This window comes from Corythoichthys intestinalis, chromosome 11 (genome assembly GCF_030265065.1).
Source record: "Corythoichthys intestinalis isolate RoL2023-P3 chromosome 11, ASM3026506v1, whole genome shotgun sequence".
Taxonomy (NCBI): domain Eukaryota; kingdom Metazoa; phylum Chordata; class Actinopteri; order Syngnathiformes; family Syngnathidae; genus Corythoichthys; species Corythoichthys intestinalis.
Window position 1 is genome coordinate 49,537,992 of NC_080405.1, and position 16,029 is coordinate 49,554,020.

General features: G+C 39.0%; 1 protein-coding gene across 1 annotated transcript in view; it reads left to right on the forward strand.

The window, feature by feature from the left end:
- Positions 1-16,029, forward strand: part of gpm6aa (glycoprotein M6Aa) — a 56,481-nt gene that overhangs the window by 21,373 nt on the left and 19,079 nt on the right. The window contains exon 2 of the mRNA XM_057850232.1: positions 14,530-14,722. Coding sequence (XP_057706215.1) covers positions 14,530-14,722 — 193 coding nt within the window. The remainder of the gene's footprint in view (positions 1-14,529; positions 14,723-16,029) is intronic.

A 16,029-nucleotide genomic window follows, 5' to 3' on the forward strand; every position in this document is an offset into this window, starting at 1 on the left:
CCATGCTAATCGTTTGTTATTGCTGTATCAACAGGTACTTGTTAACGCAAATTTGAATTTCTGTTATTGAAGATGAGACTGATTTAATTTCTTTTTTTTTTTTACTTTCATTCTGCAAGTGTTGATGTCATGGGCAGCTGAATAAAGTCAACAAACTACACAGACGTCTGACATCATCATTTTGGAGCTTAGCTCACTGTTTAGCTAGGACTTAGCTCCAACGTCTCAGCGAGGAAAGTACAATGATGTAAAATACATGTTTTTGGATTGTTTTTTTTTTTTTTTATTGAGAGAGTGTTTAGAGGTATTTAAAGGCTTAATTCCAACATACGCGGAAATCCAGGTTACATCACCAGCGCAGGAACGGGAACTTGTTCCTAAACCGGGGACTACCTATACCAGGGGGCCCCAAACTTTTTCCTGTGAGGGCCACATAACTTTTCCCTTCTCTGATGAGGGGCCGGGGTCAGTTTGTAACAGAAAAAGTGTGACGATTGCAGGAGTGCCTAAATGTAAAAAAATATTGTTTTTGAGAAAACCACAATCAAATAACCTTTCTGGATTCTTCACGGAACAAAAGTATAAAAAATAAAAATAATAACATAATATAATTAGGGCTGTCAAAATTATTGCGTTAAAGGGCATTAATTAATTTTTTAAATTAATCACATTAAAATATTTGACGCAATTAACGCATGCACTGAATGACCCGCTCGCATACTGCCTCAAACAGATTACAATGAGGCCGTTTATGGACATTAAGAGTGAAGAGAATGCCACCGGCCGCTTGGGGACAGCGCCGTTCCATACTCTTGTTATTTGTTCTAAACGTGGGAGAATTAGTAGTTGTGAGACGTTTATGCTGTATTCACAATGCAATGCAAATTGCTATTTGTGCTCCACACATATTTCGGTAAGTTTTCTTACTTTCAGTGGCAATTATGTGTCTCTTGTTGTATTTTGGGTAAGATATGTACAAATACATGTTATACAGTAAAGGCGAGTGGACACAGGCGTTCTTTGGACCGCGCCGTTTATTGGCATAAGCTTCGGCAACTCCTTCACAACAAACATAAGTATCACTTAGTGAAAGCACAACAAAAATAATATTCCTATCTCTCCAAAAAAAAAATGTTCACAAAAAGAAAAGCACTTCAGTCTATAGTAATGAGGCCCTATTCTGACACACAGTTAAACAACAATGCAAAATGAACTGACATTCCATATCAAAATAGCTATGCAAAATACACGTTTGGTCACTCTATTTTTATTATTGTTATTTTTATTCTTATTATTATTATATTAACTCTACTTTTGATTGAAAATTTTACAAATTTTATTAAAACGAAAACATGAAGAGGGGTTTTAATATAAAATTACTATAACTTGTAACTATAACATTTATCGTTTAAGAACTACAAGTCTTTCTATCCGTGGATCACTATAACAGAAAGAATGTTAATAATGCCATTTGTGGATTTATTGTTACAATAAACAAATACAGTGGTACCTCTACATACGATCGCTTCGACACACGAACTTTTCGACATCCGACGTAAAATTTGACTCGCCATTTGTTTCTACATCCGACGACATGCTCGAAATACGACGACAATGGCAGCACCGCAGACGAATGCACGGCGGATTTTCTTGTGTGACAAATCAACACTGGTTTCAGAAAAGGTTGGTACAGGTGGTGAAACAAGGAAAAAGTTTACGCTTACCTTCTAAATGAAGATGCAAATGACAGAAAAATATGAGCGTAGGGTGGGCATCCGTGAAATGGCTCAACAATACATCTCCACGGTCCTCCTCCGACCATCGTTCGCCAGTCTTTATAAGTTAAGCTGACAATTCTTATTGTGGTAACATCTCCAGAGAAATCGCCAACTTCGCCACGTTTTAATCATTTATTTCACAACTTATTCAAAACAAAAACACCTTCTGTCTGCCGCAATTGACGGTGTTCTCATGAAAACATTCAAAGTGAAAGTGAAACTCAAGCTCACCGGTCTGTCTCTGGCACGTCAGCCCCGCGGTGCGTTCAGGGTCAGCAAAAAACGTCCGCCACATTAGAACCCGATTCGTTACATTAATACAGGAATTATTATTATTATTATTCCGATTTTGATTTATAATTTATTTGTTTTGCTATGTGTAATTGCCATTTGTAATAGTACCAGCAGTATTTTTTAAGGATTTAGTGAAGGTTTTTGGGCTGTGGAACGAATTAATGGAATTATAATGTATTCCTATGGGAAAATCCTGCTCGACATACGACCATTTCGACTTACAAACAAGGTCCTGGAACGGATTAACTTCGTATGTAGAGGTACCACTGTACAGTACTTATGTACAGTATGTTGTATGTATATATCCGTCGTGTGTCTTATCTTTCCATTCCAACAATAATTTACAGAAAAATATGGCATATTTTAGAGATGGTTTGAATTGCGATTAATTGCGATTAAGTACGATTAATTTTTAAGCTGTAATTAACTCAATTAAAAATTTTAATCGTTTGACAGCCCTAAATATAATAATAATAAAAAATAAAATAACACTATTAATTAAATAGATAATAACCAAATAACCCCCTCTGAGTTATTCACAGAAAAAAGCCAGGAAATAAATAACATGAGAAAAAAAAAAGAAAAAAAAAAAATCTAAATGGTCTTTGGTATTGTTCAGGGGGCGTATCCAGCCCGCCGGCCGTCGTTTGGGGACCCCTGACCCATACTTTGTATCCCAATCCGTCACTAACATATGCCAGTAAAAGAAGATATCCGTTTAAAAAGATGTCAATGTGTAACAAAGGAACCAACAGTTTGCTACCAAAACTGGAGTACCAAAATGTAAAATACAATAAAATACCTGGTAATAAAAAATGAGTGTAAAATACCGATGTCTAGTGCAGCCAATGAGTTGAATAAGTTCGCTGTAAGGGCTAAAAAATATATATATATATATATATATATATATATAAATATATAAAAGAAAGAAAAGAAGAAGTCATAATTATTCATGAATGGTTAAAAGCAAATCACAGACAACACAGACAATGTCTAAAATGCTTGGCGACAAAAAATAATCAGGGGCAGACTCATTTTTGTGGCCATGAATAAATGGTATGAGAGTAAGATTGAAACAGCGACGGAAAGATACTAGACTGATCATTAATTAACCTCAATTGTCTCACGTTTCCTTCGAGGTACACAATTTAGCTTGCAGCTTTATCTGAGGATAACCTTAACACTCTTAATACCACTGACTGGATAAGCGTGCGTGCGTGTGTGTACGTGCATGTATGTGTGTCCCTTTTGCCTGTTGGACATGACACTGACAGATGGAGAAGTGGGAGGTGGGAGGGGTCTTGGGAGGGGGTCATCCTCTCACTGTATTAGCGCAAAGCCGTCTGTTTGAGTGAAATGTTGTGCTGTTTTAGGTGCTAGGGGGTCTAAAGCTATGCCAAAAGTCACGCTTCGCTAGGTACAATGGGATGAAAAAGTGTCTGAACCTTTTGGAATTTGTCACATTTCTGCATGAAATCACAATCAAATGTGATCTGATCTTTATCAAAATCACACAGATGAAAAAAACTTTCTGCTTTAACTAAAACCACCCAAACATTTATAGGTTTTTATATTTTAATGAGGATAGCATGCAAACAATGACAGAAGGGGTAAAAGAAAGTAACTGAACCCTCTGCCTTAGGAGACAAAGAGCAATTAAAACCAATTTTTACCAAATAATTTAAGTCAGGTGTATGCCCAATCACAAATGAATGGTTTAAAGCTGCCCTGCCCACTATAAAACACACACCTGGTAAGAATTATCTTGATGAGAAGCATTGTCTGATGTGCATCATGGCTCGGTCAAAAGAGCTGTCTGAAGACCCGCGATCAAGGATTGTTGATTTTTATAAAGCTAGGAAAGGATACAAAACCATCTCTAAAAGTCTGGATGTTCATCAATCGAGAGTCAGAGAAGTTGTCTACAAATCAAGAGAGTTTGGCACTGTTGCTTTTCTCCCAAGGAGTAGCCGTCCACCAATGATGACGCAAAGAGGTCAGCGCAGAATACTCAGAGAAGTAAAAAAGAACCCTAGAGTGTCTGCTAAAGACTTACAGAAATCACAGGCACAGTTCAATATCTCTGTCAACAACATGTAAACTATGGCCAAGAATGGTGTAACTGGAACAGCTCGTGAAGCATGGTGGTGGGAGCATCATGATTTGGGGCTGTTTTGCTACCTAAGGGCCTGGACACTTAGCAATGATTAATGGAAGAATTAATTCAAAAGCTTGTCAGGATGTTTTGCAGGAAAACCCGAGGAAAACCTGTATGTCAGACAGTTGAGGCTAATATTATAAATATTAAATCTGATGGTTCACTTACTAATTTTAACCCCTTCTCTCATTGTTTGCATAATATGCTCATTAAAATATGAAAACTTATCAATGCTTGGGTGGTTTTAGTCAAATCAGGCACTGTAATTTCCTCTGTGTGATTTTGACAACGATCACATCACATTTGATGGTGAGTTTATGCACAAATGTGAGAAATTCCAAAAGCTTCAGATATTTTTTCATACCACTGTAACAACATACCTTCCTATAATAATACAGTTTGGTTACACTTCCTCCCGTCCTCTCTTACTGGCTTTCAAGATAATCCAATACAAGCTTGTAGAAAAAAAATCTTATTGTTTTCTACAAGGGTATCTCACTAGTGAAATAAGAACTGTCTTTTGATGCATTCTGACTGGCCATAAAACTCACCGACACCGCTGACTTGAAATGAATCGATCAATCATAAATGGACAGATGAGTTCTTAAAGCAGCCTCCAGTGACATTCCTCCTCCCCAGCATCCTTAATAAGCAGCTGAGGTTCTTTGCTCCTGCAGGTAACTCAGCATTAATAATAAATACGAGATGCTCTGTGATCGGCAATGCTTTTGAGAATGATAGATTCCGCTTCCAGGAGCGGTTTTTTTGCTCGCCATTTTATCCTGCCGCATCACCACAGCTGCAGGAGATTGTAGACGAGGTGACGCCATACTGTAGCCATCGATTTTTGACAATACCGGAGTGCAACGAGAAGCATTATAAACCCTCAGTGAGGTCATGAACTCAGGACAGTTTGACATAAAGTCTTATTACGTTCTCTCCGGCTCATGCTAAAAGGTCATTTATCGGTTGGTTTCTGGCATTGAATCACAGCAGTGACAGCTATGCTGCGCCGGAAATGCTGAACGCACATGGTATTAACCATCATTTCATCTCAACACCATTGTTTTACTGCAAGCATGCCTCATTTAGACGTTGAGAGGCCAAGGTTCCGTTTTCGAATATGGTTCATCCAGCAGTCACTCTTAATTGTCATTACTGTTGTGCCGATACCATTTTTTGGCTCCCGATACAGATTCTGACACCTGGCTGTGTGGTATCGGCCATTGCCAATACTGTACCGATACCACGTTTTCTTTTCTTTCAGTACTAAATTAATGTATACACTTGAATATAAATACAGTGGTACCGTTACTTATAAAATTAACTGGTTCTGGAAGTAGTTTCGTAACTTGAAAATTCGGTAAGTAGAGACACATTTTCCATGTAAATGCTGAAGGAATCTGACCTTTTAGCCAGATTGCCGGAATCACGCCAGCCGAACTCGCGCTGGCGCAGCTCCAATGACCCAGGCCGGCAGAACCCGACAAACCGGCCAAAAGGCCAAACTCCGCGCATTCACCTTCGTGTTGACCCTTTGTACTGACTCCATTTTGAAAGCTGGAAAAAGGCTTCGAAGCACAAGTTAACAATTTATTCAAGTCGACAGCAATCAAACGATAAGGCAAACAGAAAAAAGACTCAGGCGAGAATTCAGGGTCATCATATCACACGGCAGCAAAAGGTTCCTGAGAAAAATGACAACGATTAGTTAAGTATTCAGTCTTTTAAAGGCTATGTTGAGGCGGGCCATGATCCGGAAGAAAGGTGTGTTTGGCAGTTGTTTAGGATAATCTTCTATCGCAGTTTGAGCTGTTTTGTTTGTGCGTCACAGTTGCTGAGTCACCGTTACTGGGGAAACCGCTGTGGGAGATTTTGCCCGCCTCAGCGTCAAACGGGTGCTTGGAGTCTTATGAGTCGTGTTGTCAGTTGGATATCGGGCATTCTCCGTTGTTCCTTGTGTTGGGACAGGACCTCCCGCCATTTGTTCTGGACTGTCCTGAAAAGTTGATCGTGGGATATGGTGTTGCAGACGTGGGCTTGTAGATTTCTTGCCTATTACCTGGTTGTCAGCGTGCATTTTGCTCAGTCAGCTGCATGACGCACGCGTTGGGCTTCCGTGGTCAGAAGGTGTCATGTATCTCTTATGCCCTATGTCAAATATAGTCTGCTTGTTTTCCTTAAACTATGATATAAATGTTGATATAATGTAATGTATGATATAATGTTAGTTATTTTTTCCCGTGAAAAATGATAACGATTAGTTAAACATTGTCTTTTTAAAGGTTCTCGCGGGGCTGATCATTGTCAGTTTGTGGATTGGACAGGAGGATTCGGGAGTTACTGTTGTCAGGGCAATGAGGGTTGTGGATTTTGCCACCTCAGCGCTACGTGAGTGCTGAGAGTTTACTTCTCAGTCGCGGGTTCCTTTTATCAAATGTTCCTTGTAAAGACAAGATGTCCTTCCATTTGTTCTGGACTGTCCGGAAGAACTGATTGCGGGAGTTGGTGGTGCAGATGTGGCCCTGGAGTCTAGCCTCGCCTGTGTCAATCTTGCTCAGTCAGTTGCATGACACACGCGTTGGGCTTCTGTGATAAAAAAGTGTCATGTATCTCCTATGTCAAATATATTCTGCTTGTTGTCCTAAAACTATTGTTAAATGCTTTATTATAACATGTGTTAGAATAGTGTAAACGTTTATACGGTGCCAACAAGAAAAGGTACTATCTCCTTCTATGCCCTAATCCGTTCCAAGCCCCCCAAAATTCAGACATAAATCTTTCATAATGCATCAAAAGATGTAACAAATACATATTTCAATTAGAATATTGCATAATAAACAAACTCAGAGTTGTGCATAATGTAAAAAAAGAATACAGAAATAAAAGTTAATACACTCATTTCAAGCTGTCGAACATGAGGGGCGAATGAAGAGGATGCTGGGATACATACATACATACACATACAGTAGAGGTCCCTCTTGGCCAATTAGGTGCAAGGTATGCTAGGCAACAGGCAATGGCAGAGCAGCTGTAATATTACGTTCAGTAAAGTCTGGGAGCTACGAGTACCAGCCATGCTGTATTTTTGCCCGTCGTATCCTGAAATTTCATTCGAAACAAGAGGCAATATTTTCCCGTTGAGGCGTGTCTAAACCTGAAAATTCTGTATGTAGAGACGTTCGTAAGTAGAGGTTTGGTCAGACACTGCTTAACTCGTTGTATGCAGTTGTCGGCGCTAGACATCCATTCTATTTTAAGTGGAAGGGTGGCAGCCAGCGAACGAACATTCATTCGCTCCCACCCTCCCAGTAGTGTTAATTTGAGTAATTTGAATCCATTTGAATTAATGGCAACTTTTCATCGCCCCTACAAAATGGCTTCACGGCAGCCATGTTGGTAAGGGTGACTGACTTAAAATTAAGTCAAGCAATCTTATTTCTTAACCGATTTTTAAAAGATTTCATTAATGTCAAAGCATCTGCTATTTACTCAGTGGCTGCCATTGATGGTGTTCAAAGTTCAATCCATTTGAAGTAGGAGAGTTGGCAGCGAATGTACGTCTACTAGTGTTAAACTCATTCAAATTCAAATAAGAAGGATGATTGGACGTTTATCCTTAGACTTCCAAATATATTGACGGGACAAGAGATGCTGGGCCGATAAATAAGAGGCCTTAATTGTAGGCGAGGCGGTCAAAGCTGACCTAGTGGATAACAGAAAAAGAGCTTCTTTCCGTTGAAAATTCTTGTGAATAAATGCTTAAATCCCTGAATTCTTTATAGATCTGGACGTAAAACAGTCTCAATTCTTGGTTAAAAGCAAAAAAAGAAAAACCTGCAGATAGCATTCATTTTATGTAAATATATCGAAGTACAATGCTAGTATGTTAGTGAATGTAGCTAGCACCCGCCTTATGTAAACAGAGCTATTCCAGTGAAAATTCTTGTGAATAAATGCTTAAATCCCTTAATTCTTTATAGATATGGACGTAAAACAGTCTAAATTCTTGGTTAAAAGCAACAAAAATAAAAAAACGTGCAGTAAGCATTTATACTACGTAAATATGTCGAAGTACAATGCTAGTCTGTTAGTGAATGTAACTAGCAGCCGCCTTATGTAAACAGAGCTTTTCCGATGAAAATTCTTGTGAATAAATGCACGTAAAACAGTCTAAATTCTTGGTTAAAAGCAAAAAAAAAAAAAACGTGCAGTTAGCATTTATACTACGTAAATATGTCGAAGTACAATGCTAGTCTGTTAGTGAATGCAACTAGCGGCCGCCTTATGTAAACAGAGCTTTTCCGGTGAGAATTCTTGTGAATAAATGCTTAAATCCCTTAATTCTTTATAGATATGGACGTAAAACAGTCTAAATTCTTGGTTAAAAGCAACAAAAATAAAAAACGTGCAGTTAGCGTTTATACTACGTAAATATGTCGAAGTACAATGCTAGGATGTTAGTGAATGTAACTAGCAGCCGCCTTATGTAAACACAGCTTTTCCGGTGAAAATTCTTGTAAATAAATGCACGTAAAACAGTCTAAATTCTTGGTTAAAAGCAGAAAAAAAAATGTGCAGTTAGCATTTATACTACATAAATATGTCGAAGTACAATGCTAGTCTGTTAGTGAAAGTAGCTAGCACCCGCCTAATGTAAACAGAGCTTTTCCGGTGAAAATTCTTGTGAATAAATGCTTAAATCCCCGAATTCTTTATAGATTGGACGTAAAACAGTCTGGATTCTTGGTTAAAAGCAAAAACGTGCAGTTAGCATTTATTTTACGTAAATATTGCAAACTATGATGCCAATGCAGTAGCGGCTAATTTCTCCCATTGATTTTTTTCACGTTTCAAAATGCATGCATGGTACGAAAAATAATAATTACCTTAAATTCTCGAACAAATCACTCCTAAGACAATCATTCCTGTTTGCATGCGGTACAGCTTTAGTACTTTTTCAACCTAAATCCGGCATTAGATCGCTGCGTGCGGGTGTTTGAGAATAACTCTTTGTGATGTGGGCAGGCCCCCTACTTGAAGGCGAGGCAAGTCTATGGTTTATCATCATCTTGAGAAGGGTGACAAGCGCTCCTTTTTTTAAAAAAAAATTTACGGCGACCATCTTGGGTAGGGCAACCAGCATTTGGAAACTAGATCTTGAAAAGTACATATTGCACAGCATCAGTCTGTCATTTTTTTTTTTAGTCCTCCCCGATACCGATGACGCATTTTAGCACTGTATCGGTACTAAACTAGTATCAGTATTGATGCAATAAAAATTAACAAAATCTTCAGCATTTGCGATATTCATTTAGCTGTTTTCCTTAAATAAACAGAACACTTCCTGGAGAAAAGTGGACTTTCTAAAAATAATGCATCTGAAAAAGAAAAGTGCATCAAACACAAAACGGAGGCACTAAAGTACAGTAGGCGTGTATGCAGATAATCCAAGCAAACCTGGAGCCGGGCCAAAAGCGACTACTTGATATTCTCCTCGTACTCGCAGCTGAATTAGGAGCGACGGGTTGAGAAAGAGGAGAAGGAGTGAGATGAGGACAAAGACGACTTTGTCAAAAGAAACATTCCGAGCAGGAATCCTTGATTGACAATGTGGGAATCTTGCAAACAGCGAGAATCAGGACAACATTTGCATTCCACATATCGATCCCACTCGGGAGGCGTCCGGAGTCAATAGACGCTGTTGTTAATTCATTACAGCGCATTGATAATAGACCCCTGGAGCTGATAACGTCTTGCGCAGGAAATTAATCACGCCTGACACACAGTTGATTTTATGAGCCAGCATCCAATTTGTTTTTCTTTTTCTACATATGAAAAAGCTTATACAGGGTGACACAAAAAAAAACGGGCCCCAACTCTAATTAGGCCCCGTTTCTTAGTGTTTAGTCCGAATGAAATGAAACTTTGGTCATAACTAGTTTATTATATTCAAAACATCAAATCAAAACACTGGGGTCTTTGGCATTTTTTTTCTCCGTTCTACAGCATATGTTCTAGATGGCCTGCATTTAGCTCCATGCATTTCTTGAGGCGCAGCACGAAGTTGTCCATGACGTTCTTACAGACTGAATTGGTAATGGCTCTCATCTCCTCCCTGATGGCTTTCTTGAGTTCCGTGATGGTTCTGGGTTTCCCTGCGTAGACTCTGTCCTTAAGATAGCCCCAAAGAAAAAAATCTGGGGGGCTTAGGTCCGGGCTATGGGGTGCCCACTCAAAATCAGTCTTGAGACTGATCACTCGGCCTCCGAAGTTCTCTTTCAGCCAATCTCGAGACAGGTTTGAGGTGTGAGAACTTGCTCCGTCTTGCTGGAACCAGAACTTGAGCGACGGGTAGATGGTCTGAAGCTCATTCTTGAAGGTTTTGAGGACCTCCACATACCGCTCCTCGGTGACTGTCACTGCTGCGCCAGATTCTTCGATGAAGATTGGTCCAATGACGCCTCTGGCGGAGATTGCAGCCCACACTGTGCACTTAGGAGAGTGCAGAGGCTTGGTGGCTACTTCATTGGGTCTGGAGGACCCCCAGAAGACATTTGTCTTGGAGTTCGCCTTTCCATCAAGATGGAAGTGGGCTTCATCTGAGGTCCAAAGGAGGATAAGGAAACTTGGTGTCTCCTCGATCTTCTCGAGCATCTTGACTGCCATAGCCCTCCTCTGCTTCTTGTCTGAGGCTGTAAGGGTCTGCAGCATCTGTATTCTGTATGGGAAAGCCCTGATATCGTTCACCAGCACTCTCCTGCAAGTCTCACAGGACATACCGAGGGACTGACTTCGCTTACGCACAGAACGTTTCGGACTCTGCTGGAGAGACTCACTCAATCTTTCAACCAGCTTGGCAGTTCGCTTCTTGGGACGTCCCGAGTGGCTTGGACGGTTCTCACTGGCAGCGTTGTATGAAGTATTTTGTCGACAACAGCTATACTGATGCATGGACTCCACCATCAGTTGACAAAACAGCTCCCACAGACATTGCGCCACGCCTTCCCGTAGGGGCCCGACTCAGGCAGAACGTTAAGTTGGCTTTCACTTTGATAAACTCAAACACACGCTGCGTTCTAACGTTGGATTTAGGTGGAAATAGGACAAAAGTTTTCTGCATACAAGCAGGCAGGAGTGTCTCGAGTGATTTGGTCGAGAATTCAAGGTAATTATTATATTAAATAGCACCACACATGCACTTTCAAACATTGGGAAAAAAAAAAAAAAATCAATGGATAAAATTAGTGTAAATTCGGCTTGAAATATTTACGTAAAATAAATCATAACTGCCCGTTTTTTGCTTTTAACAAAGAATTTAGACTGTTTTACGCTCATATCTATAAAAATTCCGCAATTTAAGCATTTATTTACAAGAATATTCCAATTAAAAAGCTCTTTCATGACAGCAGCCATGTTGGATTATACAATACCATACATTTTTAATGAAAATTTTAAGTAAAATGAATGATAACTGCCTTTTTATTGCTTTTAACCAAGAATTTAGATTGTTTTACGTTTATTTATGTAGAAATTCCACAATTTCAGCATTTATTACCAAGAATTTTCAACTTCAACTGGTTTCGAGACAGCCGCCATGTTGGATTACACAATACTATAAATCTTGCTTGAAAAATTTAAGTAATATGAACGATAACTTTTAACGAAAACTGCTTTTAACCAAGAATTTAGTCAGTTTTACGTTCGTATCTATAGAAATTCTGTGATTTAAGCATTTATTTACAAGAATTTTCAAATTAAAAATGTACGTAAAATGAACGATAACTGCCTGTTTATTACTTTTAACCAAGAATCTAGACTGTTTTATGTTCATATCTACAGAAATTCCACGATTTAAGCATTTATTTGAAAGAATTTTCGACTTTAAAAAGTTTTGTTTCGTGACGGCCGCCATGTTGGATTACACAATACCGTAAATTTTGCTTGAAAATTTTAAGTTAAATGAACGATAACTGCCTGTTTATTGCGTTTAACCAATAATTTAGACTGTTTTACATTCATTTATGTAGAAATTCAGTGATTTAAGCATTTATTACCAAGAATTTTATTTGCTGCTCAGCCTTCACCGTGTACAGACGCACTCTGAGCTCCTGAAGCACTCTCTTATCTTAACAGATAAGCGTTCAGGGCCAGCAAGCTCGACTCCCAGTATGGCTCCAAAGAATTTGAAACCTGGAGACTTGGTTGAAATAAAATCCTCCACACAGAAGTTGGAGGTCTCCTTGATTGGCTTGATTCAAAACCAGAATCAAGAAATCGTCAGAGAGCTCCAGTTAATTCGCGCAGAAAACGAGAAACTTAGGCGGTCGAGGAGAGACATGTTTGCATCAACAGGCTGGAAATTTTGGCTGACGATCTCGACCAGTGCCGACGCGCAAATGAGCTCATCAAACAGATGCAAAAATGTCAGGGACATGACAAAGCCTTAACCTTGTACGCCCTGAAATTAATCGAGCTGCTTGACTGGACACTGAGTTACTAAACGCAGATTGTTGATTGTGTTATTGTACAGTTTGATGTATGTACCATGTCTGATTGTGCGTCTTTAGTTGTATGGGGGACGGGAAACTGATAAGCATATGCTTCATCCCGTCCGCCTTTGTCTTCTTCGGTTCCTTCGGGCAAATCATATCACATTTTGTAATTGTCAATGATTGTCAATGATACCGATGATGATAATAAAATTTCATTCAATTTTAAACTTAAATAGCTCTTTGTTTTGTGAGAGCCGCCATGTTGGATTACACAATACCGTAAATTTTGCATGAAATATTCATGTAAATTGAACGATAACTGCCCGTTTTTTTTTTTTATTATTTTAACCATGAATTTAGACTGTTTTGCAGTCATATGTATAGAAGATTTAAGCATTTATTTACAAGAATTTTTTTAATTAAAAAGCTCTTTGTTTCATGATGACCGCCATGTTGGATACACAATACTGTAAATTTTGCTTGAAAATTTTAAGTAAAATGAACAATAACTACCTGTTTATTGCGTTTAACCAAGAATCTGGACTGTTTTACGTTCATATCTACAGAAATTCCAAGAGTTAAGCATTTATTTACAAGAATTTTCCACTTAAAAAGCTCTTTGTTTCGTGATGGCCGACATGTTGGATTTTATCTCCACACAATAGCGGATTTCAACCTAAATAAGTTGTGATTGGATATAGAAAAATGCAAATATTTCCTTTGTTGAGTAAAATTAATATGATTCAGCATGCTTTCCCCATGTGTTAAGGTTTGATGTGAAAATTGAGTGATATATTAGCTGTTGAAAATACTAAATAAATAAATAAAATAAAAAATCAAGTTGCTATTTTGGTAAAAAAAAACATATATGTTAAATATGGCTATTGATCCTGAAAGTATAGGTGATTGTCTCTGCACTTGGTGATTTTTGTGCATCTAGCGTAAAATTTGAGAATTTTGTAGCCATTTTAAATTTTGTTATACTTGTTAATACTTGCTTTATTATTAATTGGGCCAAAGCATTGCTGAGCTCCACTCACAATTTGAACCTCCCCACCTCCCCATCAAGAACAATGGGGTCAAAGGTTCAGGGTCACAATGTAAATACTAACCAGTAGAATAAATGTCAGCCAGGGCCATGAAGGCTAAAGAACTGACAGAATAAATTGAAGGCACAAAGCCAGGATGCAGGAGAAAAAGAGGGACTAGCTAGTAAACCTTTAACTCTTGAATGCATGAATTATGATTTTATTTCTTTCCTCCCAACCTTTACCGGGCACTCATTTAACTCATTGACCATATTTAATTATATTTGGATCACAGTAAAAAGTATGGCTTAGTAAAAGTACTATTAGAAGTACATTTTTCTCAAAAAGTGACTCAAATGTAGCGAAGTACATATAACGCGTTACTACCTACTGTACCTCTGTTTATTTTAAAACAATCCAATTCCATCGACAGATTTTTTTTTTTTTTTTTACACGTAATAAGCAAAAAGTAACTAGTTTTACAAACAATTCTACTCGTTTTTGAAGTGGCACTTTTCCCCCTCAGTGTAGTACGAGTAGGAAGAGAATACACTTGTCAGCAGTCGTATATCAGCCACAAAATGAACTGTGACCTACTTTCCCCGTCCACTTGATGGATTTTTTCCGTTGTGCATGGGTGCCCACCGACTGAGCTTTAAATTTGGGAGACTGTAAATGGCCAAACCGTGTATTACTTTTAGACTGAAGCAGTAGCATCAGCTATTCTTTTAGCCTCCGTTAACTAACCCTTCTCATTTTTTGTTTTTTTTATTTAGGGTGCATGGAGTGTTGCATTAAATGCCTGGGCGGAATCCCCTACCCGTCACTCATTGCCACCATTTTGCTGTACGCCGGTGTGGCTCTGTTCTGCGGTTGTGGACATGAGGCTCTTTCGGGAACCGTCACCATCCTGCAGAACTACTTTGAGGTGGTACGCAGTCCCGTGGACGCGTTGGATGTCTTCACCATGTGGGTACAAAGAGCATCACTAAGAAACACTCGTTTTGATTATTTTTACATTATACAGAAATTATTACCTCCATTATTTTGTATAGCTAATCTAAATACATTTATTTACTCACTAGACTGTAAAATAATTGCTACCATGGCTTAGTCAGACACTGCTTAACCTATCGTCTGCCATTCATGCCGATAAAATTCCAATATATTTGAAGTACACATTTAAATACATTAGAATGAACTCGAAGGAACACAGAATACATCTGGAATGAATTTGATGAAACACCTAAAATGTCACACTCCATCTCCATCTTTAAGAAAATACATATTTCCTAGCAATGCGTGTATAATATGCTGATTCTTTGAATAACATTACTAAGGTGTCTCATATCAAATCCAATGTAACCAGAATTTTGAAATTGTCCATAGTTAATTGGATGTATGTGTACGGGTGTGTGTGTATGTGTACGCTGTCCAACTGGGCTCCTGCTTAAAGCTTTAAATAGCTTTTTTTGGTGTGTCCTTTTTGCGCATCTTATCATATGAACTGCTTGCATATGACCATCTTGAATGTTGTGTGAAAAACCAAACTGAAGTGGGAGGGTTGGCAGAAGTGCTTAATTTGTAAATCATAAGGTGCCGGAACGCAAATTACATATGACAGTGCAGGGATGACGAGACGGGCACAGGTCCTGGAAAATACGCAGAAAATGGTGCTGAAAACAACACACAAATGCCCACTTGCAAGCTTAAATTTCAGATAATGTCAATGGTATAAATGTAATAACAACAATTTACAGTTATTTAGGCTATACTCTGCACAGCACTGGAAATTGCCCACATAACCACAGGTAGGGACTTACAGTAACGTACAGTTTAACTTGTAAAACATGAAAAAAAAAAAATCAGAGATTACAATAAATAGCACAACCCATTCTTTTGCGAGTTTTATCCCCCCCGGTCTTCTCCGGCGCCAAAGTTCCCACCGCCTTACAAATTGTGCAGCCCAAACCCGAATTTCCCATAAGAGTACTGGCCTGTTGCCCCGGCTGTTGGTGGTCCACCTGACTGACTGCTGGCGCTATAGCTGGCCCCCACTCCGGGTGGCGCTGAACCTGAACAGCTGCTGCCACGGTAGCAGCCTCCTGCCCCTTCTTGGGTGGCTGTCCGTGAACCTGGCTAGCTGCATCGGCGCTAGCCTCCTGCTGCACCCGGTCCCGCCCGTTAGCATGATCGCTGCAGCTGCCCTCATCACCGGTTGTTGCTTTTCTGACTCGTTTTGAAAATCTTACTTCTTTTTGAAAAAAGACAGTAAA